General features: G+C 37.2%; 2 protein-coding genes across 3 annotated transcripts; both read right to left on the reverse strand.

The window, feature by feature from the left end:
• Positions 1–4,844: 4,844 nt before the first annotated feature.
• On the reverse strand, positions 4,845–12,993 carry LOC129438081 (matrix metalloproteinase-20). 2 transcript variants are annotated; one of them, XM_055196621.2, is made up of 10 exons: positions 11,342–12,993; positions 10,742–10,977; positions 10,526–10,674; positions 10,192–10,317; positions 9,952–10,110; positions 8,347–8,518; positions 7,781–7,914; positions 6,237–6,393; positions 6,061–6,164; positions 4,845–5,495 (listed from the first exon to the last, which is right to left on the reverse strand). In XM_055196621.2, the coding sequence occupies exons 1-10, from the start codon at positions 11,522–11,524 to the stop codon at positions 5,395–5,397; spliced, it is 1,521 nt and encodes a 506-aa protein (XP_055052596.2). In that variant the 5' UTR covers positions 11,525–12,993; the 3' UTR covers positions 4,845–5,394. The 2 variants fall into 2 exon arrangements, with proteins under 2 accessions (XP_055052596.2, XP_055052595.2); XM_055196620.2 differs by having other exon boundaries at positions 4,846–5,495; positions 10,742–10,980.
• A 129-nt stretch (positions 12,994–13,122) lies between these two features.
• tp53i13 (tumor protein p53 inducible protein 13) lies at positions 13,123–21,156 on the reverse strand. The gene is made up of 9 exons (XM_055196622.2): positions 20,610–21,156; positions 20,103–20,174; positions 19,982–20,017; positions 18,743–18,801; positions 18,572–18,650; positions 18,187–18,315; positions 17,699–17,905; positions 16,815–17,451; positions 13,123–16,727 (listed from the first exon to the last, which is right to left on the reverse strand). Exons 1-9 carry the CDS (start codon positions 20,703–20,705, stop codon positions 16,612–16,614), a joined length of 1,431 nt encoding a protein of 476 aa, XP_055052597.2. The 5' UTR covers positions 20,706–21,156; the 3' UTR covers positions 13,123–16,611.
• Positions 21,157–21,380: the final 224 nt, after the last annotated feature.

Here is a 21,380-nt window from a genome sequence, read left to right on the forward strand (position 1 = left end):
ATTTTAGACAAACAGGTGCACTAGTGAGCCACTTAAGAGACACGCCTATGTCTGACCTTTTTGTCAACACTTAACAGCCGAAAACTCTGATGTGTGCAGAGATGTATAGTAACGAAGTAGAACTACTTCACTACTGTACTTAAGTACTAATAGGCAGTATCTGTACTCTACTGAAGTATTATTTTTTTCTCCTACTTCCACTTTTACTTCAGTACATATTTTCGATGAGTTTAATACTTTTACTCCAATACATTTTTTATGTGCTGCATAGTTACTCGTTACACTCAAATGTTACGAATCATTCCAAACCCACATTATCACTGCCGGAGCGGTGATACACATTAGAAACACACACAGATTGTGGTCTAAACCAATAGGAGATAGTGAAGAGCGGACCCCTCCCTCCCTCTCACTCACAAATATGAGCCGCAGTTGTGGACAAATGTGAAGTGAAGAGAGAACCAAAGTGCACGAGAGAGACCGATAGAGAGAGAGAATTCGCGAGAAAGGGCGAGTGTGCGCGAAAGAAGGAAACCTAAATACATTGAAACATCTTGTACCTTTACCTATTACCATCACATCGACTAATATTTTATTAATTCTGAATTCTCTATTGCCATATTAGTTAAATTAATCTGAACATTCCTGTCCTTGTACTCCTGCTACAGCCAAAGCAATTGTGAGTGTCCTTTAGCTTAAACATTTGAAATAATATAAACAATATTATATTCAAACTTTTTACTGTTTTCTTTAATAACTACATTACACAATACTTGTACTTTTACTTTCAGTACTTGAGTAGTATATTTTAAAATAAACTACTTGCAATACTTAAGTACAAAACATGTTTAATACTTCAGTACTTCCACTTAAGTGGTGTGCTCACTTTTTTGATAGAGCACTTGTACTTTTACTCAAGTCTGGGTCCCTAGTACTTTAGTACTTATACATCTCTGGATGTGTGTGCCAAATTTAAAGTTCAACTAAGCACGCCAAGAGCCTTAAACATGCCTGAAATTAAAGTAAAGTTTGACGCATTGCCATGAGGACAGCGTTCGAGATGTCTAAAATTCCTTCACAATTTATCATCTACAATGTCTCGGCATCATGTTGACCACTTCTGGTGTCAATCGCATGAATCCCATACGAGGAGTATTTAAAGGTTCACAGCATGTAACTGTCAGCCTTAAATATGTGTAAAAATGAAAGTAAAGTTTGATGCATTGCCATGGGAACAGCGTTCGAGATATCAAAAATTCCTTCGCAATTTATCATCTACAATGTCTCGGCATCATGTTGACCACTTCTCGTGTCAATCGCATGAAAATCCTAGAAGGAGTATTTAAAAGTTAACTGTATGGAACTGAAAGGCTTAAATATGCCTTTAAAATGAAAGTAAAGTTTGACGCGTTGCCATGGGAACAGCGTTTGAGATATCAAAAATCCCTTCGCAATTTATCATCTACAATGTCTCGGCATCATGGTGACCACTTTTGCTGTCAATCGCATGAAAATCCTAGGAGGAGTATTTAAAAGAACATTGCATGGAACTTTCAAAAAAATCCAGCTTTGTGACTGACACACTTCCTGGCGCCTGGTGGTGGCGCTATACCCGAGACTCACAATAGGCACATCGATGCGATCGGAATCTTCAGACGAACAAACACCCCGCGTGTCATTACAGTAAGACATTTTTTGCTTTAGATATTAGACACTTCCTGTTTCTCTGATTTCGCCACAACTTTGTCGGCTCGCCATGGCAGAACCGTTCGAGATATCAAAAATCCCTTCGCAATTTAGCAAGTCCAATGTCTCGACATCATGTTCACCACTTTTGGTGTCAATCGCATGCATCCTCTAGGAGGAGTATTCAAAAGTTCAACGCATGCATTTTTTAAACAATCCAAAATAGCCGACTTCCTGTTGGGCGGAGCTTAAATGTTAGAGGGCGAAAGTTGTTCGGGTCGATGAGATCTATATGCGTACCAACTCTCGTACATGTGCGTACATGTTTGCACGATCTGTGCATCAATGTTTTATTTTGCATTACAGGGGGCGCTACAGAGCCCCCGTGCCACGCCCGTGTTCCAGCCTTTGCCCGTTTGCAATGACGGACGACTCTGACGTCTGTGCCAAATTTCAAGAGTTTTCGAGTATGTTAAGGCACCCAAAATGCCCAAAAGTGTTAAAAAAAAAAAATAAAATATAGCTGCAAGCAGCGATGGCGGGCCCTCGCACGTTATTTTTCCGCTACACGGTGCGTCCGAGAAAACGATGCACGGTGGGCAAGGGCATCAAGTGGGTAAATATCAGTGGGCTATTTAATGTTGTTACTGACCCATTTGGGGACTGTAGGTAAAAGAAACCCCACATTTTAGACAAACGGGGGGGGGGGTGGCTAGTCAGCCACTAAATAGACACGCCTTTATCTGACCTTTTTGTCAACACTTAACTGCCAACAACTCTGATGTGTGTGCCAAATTTAAAGTTAATCCAAACACGCCAAGAGCCTTAAAAAAGCCTTAAATAAAAGTAAAGTTTGACGCGTTGCCATGGGAACAGCGTTCGAGATGTCAAAAATTCCTTCGCAATTTAGCATCTCCAATGTCTCAGCATCATGTTGACCACTTCTGGTGTCAATCGAATGAATATTCTAGAAGGAGTATTTAAAAGTTCACTGCATGGAACTGAAAGGCTTCAATATGCCTTTAAAATGAAAGTAAAGTTTGACACGTTGCCATGGGAACAGCATTCGAGATATCAAAAATCCCTTCGCAATTTATCATCTACAATGTCTCAGCATCATGTTGACCACTTTTGGTGTCAATCGAATGAATATCCTAGAAGGAGTATTTAAAAGAACATCGGATGGAACTGTCAAAAAAATCCACCTTTGTGACTGACACACTTCCTGGCGCCTGGTGGTGGCGCTATACCCGAGACTCACAATAGGCACATCGATGCGATCGGAATCTTCAGACGAACAAACGCCCCGCGTGTCATCACAATAAGACATTTTTTGCCTTAGATATTAGACACTTCCTGTTTCTCTGATTTCGCCATGACTTTGCCGCTTCGCCATGGCAGAACCGTTCGAGATATCAAAAATCCCTTCGCAATTTAGCAAGTACAATGTCTCGACATCATGATCACCACGTTTGGTGTCAATCCCATGAATCCCCTAGAAGGAGTATTCAAAAGTTCACCGCATGCATTTTTTAAACAATCCGAAATAGCCGACTTCCTGTTGGGCGGAGCTTAAATGTTAGAGGGCGAAAGTTGTTCGGGTCGATGAGATCTATATGTGTACCAACTCTCATACATGTGCGTACATTTTTGCCCGATCTGTGCCCCAATGTTTGTTTTTGAATTACAGGGGGCGCTACAGAGCTCCCTTGCCACGCCCGTATTCCAGCCTTTGCATGAGCCTAGTGGCACGCGACTCTGACGTGTGTGCCAAATTTCAAGACTTTTCGAGTATGTTAAGGCTCCCAAATTAGCACAAGTGTTGAAAAAAAAAAAAAAAAAAAAAATAATAAATTCGAGCAAAAACAATAGGGCTTCGCACCTTTCGGTGCAGGCCATTCTGGCCTGCTCCTCGGTGCTCGGGCCCTAATAATAATCCGAGCAAAAACAATAGGGCTTCGCACCTTTCGGTGCAGGCCATTCTGGCCTGCTCCTCGGTGCTCGGGCCCTAATAAATTTGAGCAAAAACAATAGGGCTTCGCACCTTTCGGTGCAGGCCATTCTGGCCTGCTCCTCGGTGCTCGGGCCCTAATAAAAATAATAATCCGAGCAAAAACAATAGGGCTTCGCACCTTTCGGTGCAGGCCATTCTGGCCTGCTCCTCGGTGCTCGGGCCCTAATAAATTTGAGCAAAAACAATAGGGCTTCGCACCTTTCGGTGCAGGCCATTCTGGCCTGCTCCTCGGTGCTCGGGCCCTAATAAAAATAATAATCCGAGCAAAAACAATAGGGCTTCGCACCTTTCGGTGCAGGCCATTCTGGCCTGCTCCTCGGTGCTCGGGCCCTAATAAATTCGAGCAAAAACAATAGGGCTTCGCACCTTTCGGTGCAGGCCATTCTGGCCTGCTCCTCGGTGCTCGGGCCCTAATAAAAGGTTTTATTGTGTAGGCTTAGAGGTCCGTATAGGGAGGGGTTTTATTCTCCCCAAAATGCAGCATCCATTTAAAGGTGCACTGTGTAGACTTTAGTGGCATCTAGTGGTGACGTTGTGAAATGCAAACAATGGCTCAGTACACCGCTCACCCCTTTTCACCCTTTTGAAGCTATGGTAGCCGCTACATGACAAACATGTCGTCGTCTGAGACATTTAGGGCTACTGTGGAAACAAAATGGCGACTTTCACGTAAGGGGATCCACGGTGTAAGTAGATAGAAATTGCTCATATTAAGGTAATAAAAACATAATGGTTCATTACCTAATGCATGCCTAAAAAGATAGTTATGTATATTGCATTTCTGTCAAGAGATTCTGCTAAAAATTACTCACTGCACCTTTAATAATTTTAATTACCCTGTTAGTATTGCATCCTATTAATCTACCAAATTACTAAGGTGCAAATAGTATCTGCTTTTGCACATTGCAAATGTGATGATTTTTACATTTTAAACTCTCTCTATATTTTCAGTTAGCATCTATTGCTAAGTGTATCTATAGTGCATATTTTTGTTTTGAACTTCACGTCTTGGCTTAAAGCTAATGGGAAACATTTTTCTCGTGGAAGGTTTGCGCGTCACAAATGTGCTAATAAAATATTTCAAATCCATGTTTCGTGTCCAATTATTTACTCACGTGGGATGCATAGACAGCTGGTTACACGCTGCATAAAACTTCATTTGATGAGGCAAAGAAAGTTCCAGGCACACATTTCATACTTGAATGTGTCAAGGACAAAACCATCTATTTTTTTACTCCAATATTGTCAAAAGTCACACATGTCTTCTGAAAAATAATTTAATCTACACCCTATTATATTTGCATATCCACATTCCAAAGACATTACACACAGTAGATTCAGTTTTCTGGTGAAATGCAAACATGACATGCAGGTTTACATTTTTATTACATATTCATTAAAAGCTTGTTGCACCAAACAGACCTCCAAAAACAATGATTGTTTTGAGACTGGTTTCCAAAACACTGCCTCGCCCATCCACTGTCGCTGGAGTCCTGCCCTGAACTCACGCCATTGGTCGAGCCAGAAGCCATTTGAGTCAGATGCTTCATATCAGACTGATGTTTTTAAAGAGCCACGGTGCTTGCATTCAGTTTAGTGAAGAATCGTTTAATGTTCTCTGCACAGAACATTTGTAATTTAACAGAACAATGACACACTGGCCTTCAAAATAAGGTTATTCAAATGATTGTCTATTAACATCCAAACCAAGATGTTGTTTTTTCTGCCCCAATAATTTCCTTTTGTTTGATGTCATATTTGTACACATCCGAGCCAACAAAGAAATGAAGCGACCCTGAAAAAATAATAGTGATTGGTAAAGACTAAAAATGCATGTTAGTTAAAACAGGCCAAGTTACTGATTATAATGTACAGTATATAATTGTTATATATAATTGTGTCTCAGTCTCTTTAATATAATACATCCAGAAAATACAGAAAATGTGTGTGTAGTATTAAAAACTGTAAATGTAAACTGATGTGTCAAGTTTTTAGGATAAACTTCGCTTCCACTTGAGCAATAGCAGGAAACTCTCATAAACCTAAATAAAATTTAATCCTAATTTCTAATTTTAAAGAAATTAGTCTTTTTACTTCATTCTGCTCAAAAACACTCAAGATGTGTTTAGTGCCAAGAGAGGTCACACTAAACACTGACGATGCCTAAAGAAGGCATTTAATCCTGATTTTTTTTAACATATTTCCAGTATTTTTTGTTTGTATGTTAATAAAATAGAATAAAAAAATAAATATGGATGGACATTAAAACTTCTAACACAAGTCTGGTGGTGGTGGCCTAAGACTTTTGCACAGTACTGTATGCTTCTATAAAATAAAAATCAATAAAATCTAGTACATACCATCTTTATAAATTGCTGCACTTATTGGTCCATTTATTCCTGGGAAATCCTCAGAAATGTTACGTGGGCTTGAGTCATTCATAGACTTGAAGTGTTCATTATACCTACAAGAAAAATATTTTAGTGCCTGGAAACTGATTTCAGTGAAAACTATGCTGTTGTATCTAATAGTTCACCTCCAGTACAAGTGTTGAGTAAAAAACAAAGTGTGTGCAGTTCTGTGAATGTGGACGGCTGCATCTATCTGCTGGACCCATGATGGGAACCCAAAACTTTTGATGTTTCTGGCTCGGCCTTTAACTTGCGATCCTTTGACAGTCCAGAAAATGGTTCCTGTGATTAAGATATTAAAGATTATCCCCTGGTTTTACAGCTCTTAGACTAAAACACATGTTGGGGCTGTCTCAACAGAAAATAACTTGCACTTACATATCTTAAAATATGCCAGTGCCATCTCAAGATACACACCAGTAACCAGAGGCGGCTTGTGACTGCTCATCTGAGGGGCGCAAATTCAAAATAAGTGTTCGGGGTGTCATGTGTGTGGCTTGTGTTTTCAAAATATGTGTTTGTTGTGTCATGTGAACCATGTGCATCACATGTTTTGTCAAAATGGGTGCCTGCTGCACACGCGTCAAAACCGTTTATGATGAAAGAGACGCTCACGTTCACAAAATACACGCAAGACACTCCCTTAACATTAAACTCTGATTATGCCTGAGATTATACATGTTGTGACAAACTTTGCATCGAGCGCCCTCGAAAAATAAGTCACCGGCCACCACTGTCAGTAAAGTCTTTTTTTTGATGGCATGTTTATAAAAGATGCTAAGATGCAGGCCTATAGTCCTGGCTTTAGCTAAGCCTTGTCTGTGAAACCAGGCCTATGTGTGTTAAAGGGAAATTCCGCCTTGAAATGATCCTAGGGTTAATAACAAACGTGTACCGAGTTCGACCGTTCACTGGAGTTTGTTTTCATGCTAGTCTAACAAGACCAGTGTTATTGCTAAACGCAAATTAGCATGTTATGGTAGCCTTCGGGGCATCAGTGCATTACAAACTAAATCGCTATGTCTATACTACTAATAATGCTCAAAATAACCCCACACTTACACTGTAGCACAATGAGGGTCTCTATATGTAAACCGAAGCATTGAGAACTTTGCAAGTGTACAGGCAGTTTATTAAAAAGAAACATTTACCGTTCACGTCTGGATCACATATCCATGCGGGCGCCATCTTGGGAAAACTAAACTCTCGCGTGAAACGTTGTTGCCCTGAACAGGTGTTGTGCTTTCACGCGAGAGTTCAGTTTTCCCAAGATGGCGCCCGCATGGATATGTGATCCAGACGTGAACGGTAAATGTTTATTTTTAATAAACTGCCTGTACACTTGCAAAGTTCTCAATGCTTCGGTTTACATATAGAGACCCTCATTGTGCTACAGTGTAAGTGTGGGGTTATTTTGAGCATTATTAGTAGTATAGACATAGCGATTTCGTTTTTAATGCACTGATGCCCCGAAGGCTACCATAACATGCTAATTTGCGTTTAGCAATAACACTGGTCACGTTAGACTAGCATGAAAACAAACTCCAGTGAACGGTCGAACTCGGTACACGTTTGTTATTAACCCTAGGATCATTTCAAGGCGGAATTTCCCTTTAATTAATATCTTGACGGTAATACGGAGGTGCAAAATGTGAAACAATGTCTGTACCGTTGAACAGATAAGCTGTTGCTCGCTGTGGCACCCAATAAGCAGCATCAATCTGGCGATCAATATTTGGCATAAAATTGCTGATGGGACCTTCTTTTATATCATTTTGGTTATTGTGTTTTATCCACAAGTACCTGAAAGAATACAATATGATGTTTTGTTAACCTTTTCTAAACATAATAATAAATAGAGTATCAAACATTTTTGCATCTGATATGCAAGTCTCACTACTTGTGACCCTGTCTGTGAAATCCAGGATGAAGTCTCATAATCTAATTGTGAGATTAGAAGCATCAAAGTTTGATTTGAGTCATTTGACATTCATTTCATTCTTTGTCATGACCTTATCCACACAATAGTAAACATATGAAGGTTATATTTTACAAAAAAACATTTCACAGGCAGAGTCACTTTTAGGAATGTTCTTATTTTTGCACATCTTTATATATCTGCAATGTTAAAAGACAAATGTGAATTGCATGGTGTGAATGAAAGTGTCCACAAGACATTTTCCAAAAGAGTTGAAATTTGTAGTTGAAAAGATTTGTAAAGACAAATCAACTTACTTGTCTCTAAAAAAGAACAGAGCTTCTCCTACAGTTGTGACAGCATCAAAAGTCAAGTCCGGATTACATATTTCCTTCAATGATACAGGGAAAAAAGAACCACTGTACCAGGGATTACTGGGATTGTTCCAGTTGAATCTTAAAGATGGAGAGGGACTTTTGTTTCTTGGACCTATGAAACACAAAGCATCTTCACTCTTAAAAGTAAAGTAAAATTGGTTCTTCCATGGCATCAGTGTGAAGCATCCTTATTTTTAAGAGTATTTTTGATCACCTGTATAAATGCAGCTGTTTAAAGAGCCATTATTACATTGCTAACAATAATGTAATTTTGTGCAATACAATTTGCGTGGTTTATTGTAAAAAAACCTGCCTCTCTGAAACGCATAAATTTTGTACAAAGCTCATCGTTCTGAAAAGCATGGCGTGCTCTGATTGGCCAGCTATCCAGTGCAAGCGATTTGCCAAATACCTCAAGAAGGCTGGTGGAAATGTGACGCTCTTTACCGTATATGAAAGATCAGCTCACAATGCAGTACTGACAGGAGTTAATATCGTCTTTACTACCTTATCAATATGAGCCTGAATCTGAACCAGAAATTGCAGATGACCAAGCTGATCCATCAACTTTACAAACACAACATGAGCAGAACGTAACAGATTGGTAAGGATACTAAACCATTAAAACCATGCCTGCATTTGTGATCGTAGACATGACAAACAACATATATAACTTGCATCATCATAAACTTTGGGATTTGTAACATGATGTGAACACATACTTACACACCAAAGGAAATGTACACTGTAAGAAAATCTGTAAAAAAAATGTAAAATTCCGGCAGCTGGGAAAAATACCGTAAAAAACGGGCATAATAAAATACAGAAATTTTTCGTAATACAAAAATATTTTTTTTCTGTAATTTTACATTAATACTGTAAAAAAATCCGTAGAAAACTGTCAAATTCCAGCAGCTGGGAAAAATACCATAAAATAACGGGCACAATAAATTACAGAAATTTTCCATAATATAAAAATATTTTTTCCTGTAATTTTACATTAATACTGTAAAAAAATCCGCAGAAAACTGTAAAATTCTGGCAGCTGGGAAAAAATCTGTAAAAACTGTAAAATTCCGGCAGCTGGGAAAAAATCTGTAAAAACTGTAAAATTCCGGCAGCTGGGGTGCCAGAAAATTACTGTAAAATAACGCGCAAAATAAATGACAGAAATTTTTCATAATATAAAAATACAAATTTTTCCTGTAATTTTACATTAACACTGTAAAACAAAATCCATAAAAACTGTACAATTCCGGCAGCTGTGGTGCCAGAAAAATACCGTAAAATAACGGGCACAATAAATTACAGAAATCTTCCGGAATACAAAATACAGTTTTTTCTGTAATTTTAAAAAAATCCGTAAAAAAACTGTAAAATTCCGGCAGCTGGTGTGCTGAAACAAATACAGTAACATTATAAGCACAATAAATTACCGTAATACAAAAATACAGTTTTTTTCTGTAATTTTACATTACCGTGAATCGTATAATAGTGGCTCTTTAACAGTGCTTTACAATGAGTTTCCCATAATGTATGTATTACCATATAGTGTGTTGATATTTACAATGTCCTCACTGGAAAGCAGATTATGTGTTTTTCGTTGTTTGTATGTCGGGTACATCACCGATTCTGGGTTTTGTGAGTGTTTCAAACCCAGTGCGTGACCAAACTCATGCGCAGCTACTATATACAAGTTAAACCCTAGAAAAAAGAAAATGTATTAGCATCCCGTATCACTAAAATATATCTGTACCCTACAAATGGTACTACAAAATAGGCTACCTTTAGGCCCTGCAGTCCATGCTTCAGCTTCATCAAAGTGAACATCCCCACCGATGCCCTCACCTGGCCCATAAGCATGGGCAAGGGTGCCTTCTGGACCATCAAAGGGAAAGGAGTCGCCATGGTCTAAGTGTTGAACATGAACATGTCAGATTGCATTATCAGCACTAAGGTCACGGGTTCGAAAACCAGGAAAACATGATCATGTAGCTCCACTGGAAGAGGATTGTGTTAGTAGTGGAAAAGGTCATAGGGGTATAATCCACAGGGAACACATAAACTGATCAAATGCATAAAAGAGACATATTATGTGACAAAAAATGCACTAGCTTACCATTTCTAAAAAACTCCACCATTATGTCTGCCTGGTGCGAATATGATCTGAGGAAAGAAAGGGGACTGGCCTTCGCCCATACATCCAGAGCCGACGCGATCAGAGAGTCCACTGTGTTCACAGGTAAGTGACTGGTATACCTCCCAACACTGTAAGATTACTGTTACATTACTGAACATGTACTGGACACACATTAAATAAACATATAATACATACCCATAAGTGATGAGGTTTCTCTTCCATCTGTTTCCACGTCTATGACTGTAGTCCTCCACATCAGAGACACCGCATCTCGGGGTTCTGATCACAGCTAAAGTCTCTGGATTTAAGGTTCCCGTTCTATTAAGTCCAAAAAAGCTCTGCATGTCCTTCAGTTTGGATGAGAACGAGGGGCGACTCCGCCTCCTGCGGCCCATGGGATCGGCTTTGAAACTGTAAAATTGCTCCAGGTACTTCTGGAGGAAAATAAACAGCAACCACCACAGAGCATTGACTTTCAATTCCCCACCGTTTTTATCAATATGATTGACTAAGTTAACTGTATTTGACGTTTGTCAATTGAAATATATAACAGCTATTTAGGTGATGTCATTATGTCATTTTAATTGAGTCATGCCAAAATTTTAAACAATTGCACAGATTTTTAATAGATTTGAAATCAACAACATAAATGCATAATAAAGGCAACCTTTTTTTATAAATACATCTAAGTGCTATTTATGAAACACAATGACATTAGGTTTATAAAACACCTTATCTGAAAAATGTGTAAATGGATGTAAAGATTTACTACATGTAAAAAAAATTCATACTTACAGTAGCCAATGACAGGTCATTCTGAGCAGGTTTTGTTGGAAGAACCAATTCATCATCTGGATGTGGTAAAGGTGTCAGACGATACTGTCCAAAAAGACCAAAGACAGAAACTAGGTAGAGCAAAACCTGCATCTTTCCTCTCCAGACCACAGTAGCTTCTGAATGATCAGTCCTGGAAGACATAAGTTGAACTCTTTATAACGTATTATTATGACTCAGACAGTGCCAAGACCAGAAAAACCTCAAGCGCTGGGAGTGGTTTGTTCTGGTCACAGGAAAAGAGGGATCCTGTGTAAAAATCCTCTGTCAAATTATATATGAAAGACATGTACCTCAAAACGCAATTCTTGGATCTCACATGGGATTGTGGGAGTGGTAGCTACCACGCTTAAGACGTATTTCACGGCCAATGAAATGTCTCTTCCATTATCTGATCTTGTGCTACATGGGACTTAAAAGCATTTGGAAAATGTTTTCTTCCTTAAAAAGCTCTAATGTCCGCTCCTAATGCTTTGAACTGCTCAGTGTTACTTATATCTCGCGATCGGCACCATTTAAAAATGAATGCTGTTATTTTCTTTCCTTTCTTGAGAATTTGGCAGAATACTACACGGCTGATGGTTTATCACAAGATTAGCTGTGTAAATATTTTTAATCTTGATGTGTTGCAAATGTTATTTAACAGTTTATAAACTCATTTGACAGTTTTAGCATCTATAATTTATATTTTCACACATTTATGTAAGTTGTATTTTGCATTCCAAGCAATTTATATAATAATTATTAGTTCATTGCAACAATTTCCTTGAATGCATTTTTTTTTTCATTTTTAAAGTCATCAGCATTCAGAGACGTTTTACAGACATTCTTTAGTGTTAGATTCCACTAGACAGACATGCCATAAAACCATCTACACTTGCTTTTTTGGTGTATAGCACTAAGTTTTTTAAAAGATACTTGTAATTACAAGTTACAGTCCAAAAAAAACAGAGTCTACTGTCTTTTTACAGTAACATGGTAAAGTGGCTAACTGGAAACACGTTTGTGGTATGAAGAATGCAAAACCCTTTTAAACAATTAAACTTGTTCGGTGACAAGTACAGCATTCCAACATGCTAAAAAAAATAAAATAAAAAACATATCCTGAACATGCAGCAACCTTTCTGTACTGCTATATTTGCAAAGATTTTTGCAAGGACTCCTTAAAGGTGCAGTGTGTACCCCTTAAAAGGATCTCCTGACAGAAACGCAAAACAATATACAAAACTATATTATCAGGGGTGTATAAAAACCTTTCATAATGAACCATTATGTGTTTATTACCTTAGAATGAGACGTTTTAATCTACATACACCGAGGGTCCCCTTACATGGAAGTTGCCATTTTGTGCCGCCATGTTTTTACAGAAGCTCTTAACGGACAAACTTTTTTACTAAGTTGTCTCCGACGATGACATGTTTGTCGAGTGGCAGCTACCTTAGCTTCTCTATGTGTTTCAAAAGCAAGGGGTGAGCAGTGGACTGAGTCTTTGGTTGCAATTCGCAACCTCACCACTAGATGCCGCTAAAATGTACACACTGCACCTTTAAAGTAAGAAGGAAATAATCAATGTAGTTTAGAGATGCTACTTAATAACCTATCAAGCGTCATGTTCGAACAGATTTAAGGTATAATTTAACAATAGCAGTTGAAATTATTCAAAACTCTTTTTTCCTTCCACTGCATACATGTTGTAGTATCACTTGTTTTCTGTTCAGGTTTCACAACACAGACCAATGATCCATAGATTACAATGCATTTATTTTGCTTTCAGGCTACTTCCATTGCACAACACTCATTTACAAAAGAGCTTCTGTAGATGATCTCTGAGATAATCGTACCATTAATTCTTTTGAACAGGAAAAATTATGAGGAAAAGGAAAATGAACATCTGCTAAAAGACTTAATACTGTAGTGTCGTGTTACAAAAATAGATACATTACAAAATACTTCAAAATGTTTTTCAATACGAGTTTGGCAACAACACAGGATTATGATTGACAAACTGTTTGCTGTGAAGATTGTTTCTGTTTTAATAGATTAACTCCTTCTGCACAGTTACTGGAAGACAGAGCATTTCACAAGACAGTATCCACGATGATCCATATTATACCCTGTATAATCCTTTAAGGAGAAAGATTGCAATCAGGATGTGACTTTGGTGTGACAAATACAACACTGAATGAAATAAATACCCATAAAATGTACCATAGTGATCATGGTTAAACTTAAAACACTACTTTTACTACAATACACATATGGTAACTTGATTTTCAACTGCTATTGTCTAATATATATACAAATTCTGAAAGCTTTGAATAATGATTATGAATTTGTTATGGTATTACAATAATAACTAACCATATATACAATACGGTGCAAAAGTCTTTGGCCACCATGCCTCCATTAGATGTGTTGTTTTTGCAATTGTATAGTGATCATATATAATAACTTCCCAGTCTCTATTAGAATACAACCAGAAAATATAAAAAATGTGTATGTAGTATTAAAAACAGTATAAAAGTATAAGCTGAAGTGTCAAGTATTTCGGGTAAACTCCCCTTTCACTTGAGCAATAGCAGGCAGCGGAAGGATCTCTTAAACCTAAATAAAATTAAATCCTCATTTTTAATTATTTTCGAATAACTTCAGGACTTCAGTCTTCTCAAAAAAGCTCAAAGATGTGTTTCGTGCCAAGAGAGGTCACACTAAATACTGACTGATGCCTGAAGAAGACATTTAGTTCTAAAAAAATTTTTTTTTCAATTTTGTGTGCATATTTCCTGTATTTTCTGTTTGTATCTTAAAAAAGAGTGAAAAATAAATATGAATGGACATTAAAACTTTGCTAAAACAACAAACTGTTCGACCTCGGGTGCAGTAATATTGACAGTTTGAGTGACGGGGCAGTAGTCAGGAGTGATGATGTTGTGCTGCAAACTAAGTGCTCTTCCACCATACAATATAGTTTACATTTTTATCCGCTTAAAAATCACCACGTTTTATTTTGTGCCACTCAACTACTTCTGTAACAGTCTTTAAATAGAGAAAAACATAAGACCCATTTGGTAGCTTCTAAATTCACCCGTTTAGATCCTAAGGAATGAATGGAGCTAGGCTAAATGCTAACACATCCACGACATGCTGGACAAAGATGAAGTGCACGCATTGAATAAAGATAGGTATGTATTAATTCATCTAAATTGAGGTAAGAACATAGTAAAATATTAAAAAACAGTTTTCCTTTAACTACATTATTCTGCAGGCAAAAGCACATTCCTTCATTGACAGCTATTTAAATGTAGTTGTGTAGTCTAAAAAATAGCCTGACAAAAATTTGATTACATCATAGTTGATGTTTTTGTAGCATCTGGCTGCGAGGCCTAATGTTGGGTCTTGAGCCATCTGGATTGCAATAGCTTTGAATTATAACTTGGACAGGGGGGTTCATGACCAACAGTCCCTATGGGGGCCTCTGATAATACATTCCTCAAAAGATCTTATCATCTCCTTCCTCCTCTCGCTCATCATAAATTGGTGTTAGATTAGACACCCTCTTCTCTTCAAAGAGATTCCACTTTAGAATAAGGTGAAATGATTGATGTGCATCTCTCATACTCTCTCTATGCTTCCCTTACTTTCACAAGTTCAATGCAGGTTTAGTTTAGTCTACTGTTTAGCTAGATGTTTTGTGTATCCCTGTAGTGTAGCTAATAAACCTTCATGCATGTGTGTTGTTTACATGCAAAGTCACTTAAAGGTGCAGTGTGTACATTTTTGTGGCATCCAGTGGTTAGGTTGAGCATTGCAACCAACGGCTCAGTCCACCGCCCACCCCTAACTTTTGAAACGCATAGAGAAGCTACGTTAGCCGCCACAGGACAAACACGTCATCGTCGGAGACAACTTAGTTAAAAAAGTTTGTCCGTTAAGGGCTTCTGTAGAAACATGGCTGCACAAAATGGCGGCTTCCATGTAAGGGGACCCTCGGTGTATGTAGACAAAAACATCCCATTCCAAGGCAATAAAAACATAACGGTTCATTATAAAAGGTCTCTATACACCCCTGATAATATAGTTCTGTACATTATTTTGCATTTCTGTCAAGAGATCCTTCCAAAAATTGCACACTGCACCTTTAAACTGCCCAATCTTTTTTACCTGCTCGAACAGAAGAAACAGTTTTTTAAATTGATTTGTGATTGCTGAGCCTTCGTGGATGAATGCATACATTTTTCACTACCATAATTCCTGCTGATCAGATGCTACAAAATATGTACAATAAATGACAATTAAGTATAAATTATGCATTTTCCTTAATGGAATGGATTTTAAACAACTAACTTCCTATTTTACGCATTTCATTGGTAATTTCAATAGTGTTTCAAAGGTGAACTGTGTACATTTTAGAACGATCTCTTGACAGATGCAATAAATAAACATAACTATATTATCAGTGGTGTACAAAGACTTAACATAATCAACCGTATTGTTATCACTACCCTAGAATGAGACATTTTTATCCCCATACACCGCGGGACGCAGTCATGTTTCTACAGTAGCCCTAAATCGACAAACTGCACTATAGATCGCATTTTGTCACTACGTGTCTCAGACGATGACGTATTTGTCCTGTGGCAGCCACTGTAGCCTCACCATGCCTTTATGAAAGGGAGGGGTGAGCTATGGACCCAGCCGCTGGCTGCAACTCACAGTTTCACCACCAGATGCCTCTAGAAATGTACACACTGGTCCTTTAAATAACATTTTCCCCCACCGATTCGCTACATTTACAAGTCGATTTTGAAGGTAATTAATTACACACCATTTACAGTAAAGAACTGAACGCATATGAAAGATGGCAGCAATATTGCATATGCGAGCCAAGCAACCACTATTGAGGTTAATGGAGATGCTAATGTACTGTATAGCTCTCTTCAGGTATTACAAACTGCTTTGTTTTTCACCTACTTAATCACACATAAAAAAATTAACTCACGGGGAATTGCGAGTTATAATCATATAACCAAAATGCTAACAATAATAATTATATAATTTAAACACAATGTATGCACTACAGTTTATTACGACCGAAAATCTTTAAAATGTTATAAATAGAGTTTTCCATGTAAAAGTGAATGATCAATAAAAAGGTCTGGGTGTGAGAAACTCAAACCAGTATCCTAGCGTGCATATCCTGTCAATTCCCATAGCATTCAACAATCCTGTAGTCAGTCCGAGTTCTCCTCATTGCTGGAGTTGGACAGTAATGCACATTCCTTTCTCCTGTTATAGCTGCCCCTCCTCTTCCTCCTGCCAACCATCCTGAGTCTCCGCCGGATTATATCTGCAAAACATGACATCTTTGCTATACGCCTGGTAAAAAAAACCTCAGCAACATGAAGAACTTGTGCTTGACTGCTTGTGTACTTACCACCCACATTCTCAAAGTCTTGCTTGTTGTCTTGCCAGTACAGGCTGGTTGAAGACCTGCAGTGGCGATAGAGGCGCGTATGGAGCACAGACAGGGTGAGCAGCACCAACAGGAAGCCCAAAGCGGCTGCTGCCCACACGGCTTCATCTGTACGCTGGATCTTTATCCTTTGCCCCTTCGACAGACCCTCGATACCTGGAGACTCTTGAGTTTCACACAGTCCGAGATCTTCGCATTCAGACCCAAACCTCTGCGCCTTTGTGTCAGTCTTTATCCGATGCCTCGTCCTTTCTACCGTTGTATTCTTGTGTGTCTTTCTGTATATCTGGTTTTTACTTCCTTCATTTAAATTACTTTGTGCAAACTGCTTCTCTGCATCAGTCATCTCCTCGACTTTGGCACCCCTGCCGGGTACCCCTAAATCCGTAGATGAATTGTGTGACGGCAAGGTCATCACAGTTTTATTATTTTCTGATAGTGTGTCTGTAATGTTGTGTTTTGCATTGTCTGTGCTGTTAAGTCTGCTTGGTTCGACTACTTGTGACGTTTGTTTAAGGGCCATCCTGGTCTTCCTGGATCTTCCTCTGGTCCTCCGTACTTCAAGATGGAGAGCTTCAAAGCAGCAATTTTTAAGAAACTAGGAGACATTTAATTGGAGGTTAGCTTGAACGTTACAATGTACATGAAGCTATAATTAAAGCAAGAATTTTTTGTTTAAATTTCAAATTTTCCATAACTTATTTCAACCAATTTCTTCATTTACTTATTTAGCTAGTCATGCTAATAGTTTTGGGTCTGTGCCGTTCATTTTAATATTAATACATTTTAATTTTAAGGACCAATTAATAAGCACTGTTATGGTGGTCAACGTGCATTTTCTTTACCTTTAATCCTTCCAAACTTGCCATCTCTTGATTGACGTCCATTAGGCTGTTCACAGGTGCTGGTTTGGTCAAAAACAAATTGTACTTTTTTCCTTGGCTTGTGCTGGCTTGACTAATATTGTAGGAAATGGAAACCAACCAATCACAAACCCCTGGTGTGATGCGAGACATCTCTAGTGAACGACCCCAAGAAACCATAGCTAAAGGCTTCGAGAAAGAAAGATAACAGACATTCGTCTAAATATAAATAAATAAATAAATAAATAAATAAATAAATAAATAAATAAATAAATAAATAAATAAATAAATAAATAAATAAATAAATAAATAAATAAATAAATAAATAAATAAATAAATATAAATATAAATAAATATAAATATAAATATAGGTTTTTAACAAACAAAACCAGTAGACAATCCTCCAGTGGTCAAAAGGGATTGAGACACATGTGATATAAGATAATGTAATGTGTCTTATCATGACTCACTCTGTGTTGGCTGAGCCAGGGGTGAGGTGTGAGAATGTAATGAGCCAGACAAGACCGAGCCAACACGGTGAGACTCCTGCGAACTTTAGATGAGACACAGGGGTGATAGAGAAGCACCAACGCACCATTCTGTAAAAGGTAAAAATGTTCAATGCTTATTGTGACATTGGTTAGGGCAGTGGTTCTCAAACTGGGGGGCCCTGTGATGGTGACATAAATTCTGGGTAATTAAACCTCAGAAAAATAACACTACATTGTATAATTTTAATATGTTTTGTTTAATTCAAACTGTAAGTTTTGGAATGTGCCGCATGCCGAAAAAGTTTGAGAACCACTGACTTAGGGCATCACCTTTACCCACTGAAATACTGTATGTGTGCTTTACTTTGAGGTTGTGTAGCCAACGCTGAGGTGGACAATACAGATACTCTCCGCTCTCTGCCTCAACAGGCCTGTAAGGTCCACTAAAAGATAACAAAGCAAGAAAAACAGGTAATGTACCACCACATATATTAGAAGTATTAGCATAAAAATAAGGGACTGTGTCTCGTCTCACTGGGTAGGTATCGGATCATTGTATGTAATGGGTGTGTCCATACAGATGTAATCAGAACCCTGCACAACACAGAAGTCAACATTAGATTTCTTTAACCCTTAAACTGGCGCAGCCCTTTTTGAGTGGGGGGTGAAAAGGTGATGTGGGTCAATGACGTAACGTTAATTATTTTGTGTCTGTATGACTCAATTAAATGTAAAAGGGTTAAAATTTTAAAATAAATTTGCAGATTACTTGCATACATTCTCTTTTTTGAGAACCAAGTCTAAAATTTCTGGGTTTATTTCATTTGGGGGGTAATTGCAAAAATGTCAATGTGGTGTAACCGGTCTGTGTCAAAGTATTTTTTTAAAGAAAATATAAATATATTCATAAAAAATGTGAAATAAAATAAAATCATCTAGTTTAGGGTAATATGATCTTTTTCGTACATTTTTACATCATTTGTCAAAGATTATTAAGAAAACAGAGCTATTTAGAAATTTAGAAATAACTAATAAAATGATATTTTAAAATGATTTTTTTGATGATTACGCTTACATGCCATCAAGGATAATGGATAAAATATTTAATATTTCTCATTCTTTGACGCAATTGGCGGTTACAACATTTGACATTTTTATGTCCATTCAGTCTTAACTTTCATAAAAATGGTGCAAATGTATTTTTTATCGCATAAAATTAATGGAAATACACTATGTGCATTGAAATAAACTTGATGCATGCTTTTAAAACAAGTTTTTTTAAAAAGATTTTTACATTTCTCATCTTGCCAAACCACTGACCCATGTACATCTTCAAATTAATATAACTCTGGCATTTGTTTGGTCTTGTTTTGAAGAATATACTTTAAAGTTTTTCACGGAAAAAGTGAAAATATAAAATACAAAATTAAATTGTAATAAATAAAAATAATGCAATAAAGTATATATTTTATACATAAAATGAGGTTTGTGTTACAATTTTAGTGGTTTTACCAATAACGGCCACTAGGTGTCTACGGTTTGCGGCATACTCTTGTCACAAATTAATAAATGACTGTCATTGCATTATTATTACTGCTAAAAGGTTTTGAAATATAAAATATACATTCTTATACCTTTTCAATGATATATAGTTTGTCGTAATAGATTAATATTACATGCAAATATTGAAGCGCCAACTGATGCGGTAATAAAATGTCATTATAAAACAATTTTGTTTTGCAAAATAAAGTGATGTGACTAACAAACCATTTACCTGTATAGGATATTTTGTGTCAATATCAGGAATATTCTGCAACATGAAAATAAAGCACCTGTCAGTCATGTTTTTTGTTTCATTAAATGTTATTTGTGCAGTGCAAAACAACATAATTTACCATCTGTGACTGTGGCCAATGCTCTTGACACATGAGCTTTTCAGATCCTGGTAGGTCTGTCTCAAGATTTGCCTGTTTGATACAATGAAATACACAACTGTACCATAAAGAGTTATCTCAAGTGAGCTCATAGAAACTACATATATAAGCTTATAGAAATATGTGTTTAACAATAAAACAAAGGTCACTATTCCCATGACTGTGGTGGTTATAAATAATTTTATGTCAAATTAATCAAAGATGGAAATTTTCCCAGCTAAAATGTCTTGACTTTTTTCTGATGAAAAATTAATAAAAAAAGCCAAATAACGCAATAGATGGCTATTTACTTACTAATAAAGTATTTTGTAGAGGAGGTCAATATGATAACTTTCACCCAAGTTAGGATGAAACGCTTTTTAGAAAAATAATTTTGTTAATGAATGACACATCCCTAGTCGAAGTTTAATTGTTTTTGGCAGATAACCAAAACTACGTAAGATTAATTAGATGTAAATGTCTGATTACCTTCCCATTGTCGCAGTCGTGTGGCAGTCTGGAGTGACAGCACTGTATCACACCGATCCAGATTAATCCAGATAGCAGGTTTACCCGAGGATTCATGATGACTTCATAAATGCATTCAAAGAATTGTGATACAGTGAGATTTACTGTATCTCTGTCAAATGATCGCCAAGCTGTGGCGCAAATAACTTTGTGAGAGTTTATAAGTGTAAAGATCTCCGTTTAAACACGTCTGACGTCCCATGTTCATGAAAATATAATCCACACAAAAATCGCCTGGTCGGGTTTTACTTTGCTAAAGAAATACAAAATGAGGTCCGATCGAAAACGTCTCCATTATTCAAGACAAAAGAAGAGTCACAGCTGTTTAAAATACTTAAGTATTGAGTCACTAGGTAAACATCTGAACTTTGTTAAGAAGTTACATGTCATAGACACGTTGCAGCTTCCGTGTAGCTTTGAACATATAAGGTTCGCACTTATTATTATTTTTTTTAAAGTATATCTTTAAGCATTAAAAAACATTTAATAATCCGCATAACAACTCTGTAAAGTTACACACGTAACGTACAATGTGTAAGTTACGGTGGCTCGAATGGATCAAAACTCATTTTTGCCTTCGCGAACTCGCGCCAGGTTAGGATATCTGCAATTCTTTGATTCTAAGGAATATACTAAAAAAGTAAACTAAACAAACTTTCTAAATAAACTACTAAGTCAAATTTGCTGAAAAATATTTACCAAAATAAAATAAAATAAAAAATTCAACTTAAA

This window comes from Misgurnus anguillicaudatus, chromosome 24 (assembly GCF_027580225.2).
Source record: "Misgurnus anguillicaudatus chromosome 24, ASM2758022v2, whole genome shotgun sequence".
NCBI classification, from domain to species: Eukaryota; Metazoa; Chordata; class Actinopteri; order Cypriniformes; family Cobitidae; genus Misgurnus; species Misgurnus anguillicaudatus.